The sequence below is a fragment of the Arachis ipaensis genome, chromosome B9, assembly GCF_059453495.1.
Source record: "Arachis ipaensis isolate K30076 ecotype BB chromosome B9, ASM5945349v1, whole genome shotgun sequence".
NCBI classification, from domain to species: Eukaryota; Viridiplantae; Streptophyta; class Magnoliopsida; order Fabales; family Fabaceae; genus Arachis; species Arachis ipaensis.
Window position 1 is genome coordinate 149,243,844 of NC_142444.1, and position 3,640 is coordinate 149,247,483.

At 35.4% G+C, this 3,640-nt stretch overlaps 1 protein-coding gene across 1 annotated transcript; it reads right to left on the minus strand.

The window, feature by feature from the left end:
- Positions 1-1,141: 1,141 nt before the first annotated feature.
- Positions 1,142-3,640, minus strand: LOC107617360 (elongation factor 1-alpha). Its single transcript, XM_088499953.1, has 3 exons — positions 3,573-3,640; positions 2,468-2,945; positions 1,142-2,383 (listed from the first exon to the last, which is right to left on the minus strand). The coding sequence occupies exons 2-3, from the start codon at positions 2,927-2,929 to the stop codon at positions 1,502-1,504; spliced, it is 1,344 nt and encodes a 447-aa protein (XP_088356079.1). The 5' UTR covers positions 2,930-2,945; positions 3,573-3,640; the 3' UTR covers positions 1,142-1,501.

A 3,640-nucleotide genomic window follows, 5' to 3' on the forward strand; every position in this document is an offset into this window, starting at 1 on the left:
CTTTTGGTTATTCTGTAAAATTATAAATATATTAATTGAATTTTTAGTTAAAAAAAGATTTTTTTTTCCTGAAAATAAGATGAAACAGATAACATTCTTAGTTTATACATTAGAATTTAAAATAAACAACAAAAAAAATCTGTGTAAACAATGAGATGAATTGGTACATAGAAATAAGGAATGCTAATGTCACCAAAAAGATAAAGGGTGCACGTTTGAAAATTAACCTGCTATTAAAAATTAAAAAATAACAAATTTTAAATTATAAATTATAAAGTAAATTATTGAAATAAAATATAATAGAGTTAATATTTATTTAATTAATACTTATAATATTTTTTAAAAAAGAGTATTATATATTTTTAAAAAAATATTATATATTATAATTATAACTTATCAAATTAACTTATATATTTATATATAAATATATATTTTTTTATATAAATATATTTTTTATATTTTCAATATATATTATGTATTTTAATATATATTTTATATAAATAACTTATTTATATATAGGTAATTAGATTAGATTCATTTGGCTGAATGGATAAATCCTCCGACTCAAATGTGGTAAGTGGAAAGGGTTAAAATTACGTCAAAATAAATAATAAAAAAAAATAACTTCCGTAACACCAACAAACCCAGCAATAGATAAGTAAAATCTAATACGGTATCAAATATTAATATTTATGAACCTCGAAATTTAATTTAAACATTAATTTGTAAACAAAAATATTATACATTTCCAATTAAAGCTACATTTTAATGAATAATATTATGTTTACATTGGGAAGTCGGAGATTACCCTTACCCGTTTTATTATAATCTATTGTTATAAATATTAGCTCAAGAAGCAGATAATGTCTAAGTTCAAAGTTCTAACACATCGATCTATTGGTGTTATAAAACAAATTTATAAAACAAATTTAGACGCAATTAAGAATAATAACCGATTTATAGTATATTGTGATATCATTTTTCGAAAATGTATTAATAGTAAAATTTATTTACGAGGAAAGATGTACTATACGATTAATTAAGACTACCAAAAAGGAACCCATTAAAAAATATAACAATTTTAATCCCAAATAACTACCATTCGCAATATTAAGAAAATCGAATATGAAGATAAACACAATTAGACACAATAAAACATAATTAAGAGTTGGTATTTAAAATACAAATAAGCAGTGTAGGACTAATCCTAAAATTCACTGCACAGTTTACACAAAATTTAAAGTATCCTCAGAAAGACCATAAAAATATAAAAGTCCGCAGAAAATAAAATTCATAACAAAAACAAAAAAGCCTCATCTTGCCACCGTCGATCAAGAACCCAGTTCTGGGAACAAAAGTTGCGGGACGACGGTGGAGACCTGTAACTAGCTCCGACCAACACGCTTCCTAAACAAGGAGAACAGAAGCTTCGAACAAGGGATAAATACTTATTGAAGAGATGATGCTGGTACCCTTGCACAGATGAACAGCCCTGCAATATTCACTTCTTCTTCTGGGCAGCCTTAGTGACCTTGGCTCCGGTAGCATCCTTCTTCTCCACATTCTTGATAACTCCCACAGCCACAGTTTGACGCATGTCCCTGACGGCAAAACGACCAAGAGGTGGGTACTCAGAGAAGGTTTCCACAACCATGGGCTTGGTGGGAATCATCTTAACAAGACCTGCATCACCATTCTTCAAGAACTTGGGCTCCTTCTCAAGCTCCTTACCAGATCGCCTGTCAATCTTGGTCACGAGCTCAGCAAACTTGACAGCAATGTGGGAGGTGTGGCAATCAAGCACTGGCGCATAGCCATTTCCGATCTGGCCAGGGTGGTTCATGATGATGACTTGGGAGGTGAAGTTAGCAGCCTCCTTGGCAGGGTCATCCTTGGAGTTTGAGGCAACAAAACCACGCTTGAGATCCTTCACTGCAACATTCTTGACGTTGAACCCAACATTGTCACCGGGGAGGGCCTCTGTAAGAGCTTCGTGGTGCATCTCAACAGACTTAACTTCAGTTGTCAGTCCAGTAGGTCCAAAGGTCACAACCATACCGGGCTTCAAGACACCTGTCTCAACACGTCCCACTGGCACAGTTCCAATACCTCCAATCTTGTACACATCCTGAAGAGGTAGACGGAGGGGCTTGTCTGATGGCCTCTTTGGCTCATTGATCTGGTCAAGGGCCTCAAGAAGGGTTGGTCCCTTGTACCAGTCGAGGTTTGTAGACCTCTCAATCATGTTGTCTCCCTCAAAACCAGAGATGGGAACAAATGCGATTTTGTCTGGGTTGTATCCGACCTTCTTCAAGTAGGATGAGACTTCCTTCACGATTTCATCATAACGGGCCTTGGAGTACTTGGGTGTGGTGGCATCCATCTATAGCACAGAAAAGCTAGCATTAGAAAATGAATAAGTAATCAGAAAAGGACAATCAACTCATATTCTGTTTAATCATCTCACCTTGTTGCAACAGCAAATCATCTGCTTGACACCAAGGGTGAAAGCAAGGAGAGCGTGCTCACGGGTCTGACCATCCTTCGAGATACCAGCTTCAAAACCACCAGTGGTGGAATCGATGATGAGAACGGCACAGTCGGCCTGGGAAGTTCCAGTAATCATGTTCTTGATGAAATCCCTGTGTCCGGGAGCATCAATGACAGTGCAGTAGTATTTGGTGGTCTCGAACTTCCACAAGGCAATATCGATGGTGATACCTCTTTCACGCTCGGCCTTGAGCTTGTCGAGCACCCAGGCATACTTGAAGGACCTCTTGTTCATCTCAGCAGCTTCCTTCTCGAATCTTTCGATCACACGCTTGTCAATACCTCCCAACTTGTAGATCAAGTGACCGGTGGTGGTCGACTTTCCTGAGTCGACGTGGCCAATGACCACAATGTTGATGTGAGTCTTCTCTTTACCCATGATTCCGAACAAAGATCTGCAAATAAAATAGATCCGTGAGATGTGTATTCGGAACAATCTTCAACACATGATAAACAAACCAAAACCAGAAAAAACCTAAACAAATCCTAATATGCTCTTTGAAATAACTTCAAACAAATTTAAGACCACGATATCTACACAATAATAGAAATAAAGCAGACACAGAAAGTTTCATCAGATCGGGCGAATAAAATAAGATCTCATAATTAGTTCTCTATAGATTTAAAAGATAGAAACATGTTATTCAAAGAAAACGCAACAGATCTATAGAGAGATAACCAGGAAAAAATCGAAACGTAAAATATAAATGATTTTTCAAAGGTGTTTCGCTACCGTTTTCAATTAAACAAGGTCATAAATCTAAGCCAATTCATTTAAAGCCTCAATATAAGTAAGACAGAAATCAAAATCCGTTAAAACAAAATAACTGAAGCTAAACAATACAAAAATAACAAAAAAAAATAGCGAAACATATAAATCAATTGAAAAATCATGATTTGTGAGAAAAAACATGAAACATGAAAACCGAGAATTGCCTATCGCATGCAGAATCACATCACATCACTGAAACAAGAATAGCGCAAATCAAAGAAGGTAAATAAGAGAGAACGAGAGATCGAACCTTGGAAGGGCTAGATGCGCGAAAAACCCTAGCCGCAAGTAAGAGAGAAGAGTGTATGGGAGCAAAGT

Bases quoted from the DNA above. Each gene is read 5' to 3' on its own strand.
- LOC107617360 (XM_088499953.1), bottom strand. From the start codon at position 2,929: ATGGGTAAAGAGAAGACTCACATCAACATTGTGGTCATTGGCCACGTC. The intron at 2,384-2,467 runs GTGAGATGATTA...TCTGTGCTATAG, and splicing joins TGATTTGCTGTTGCAACAAG to ATGGATGCCACCACACCCAA.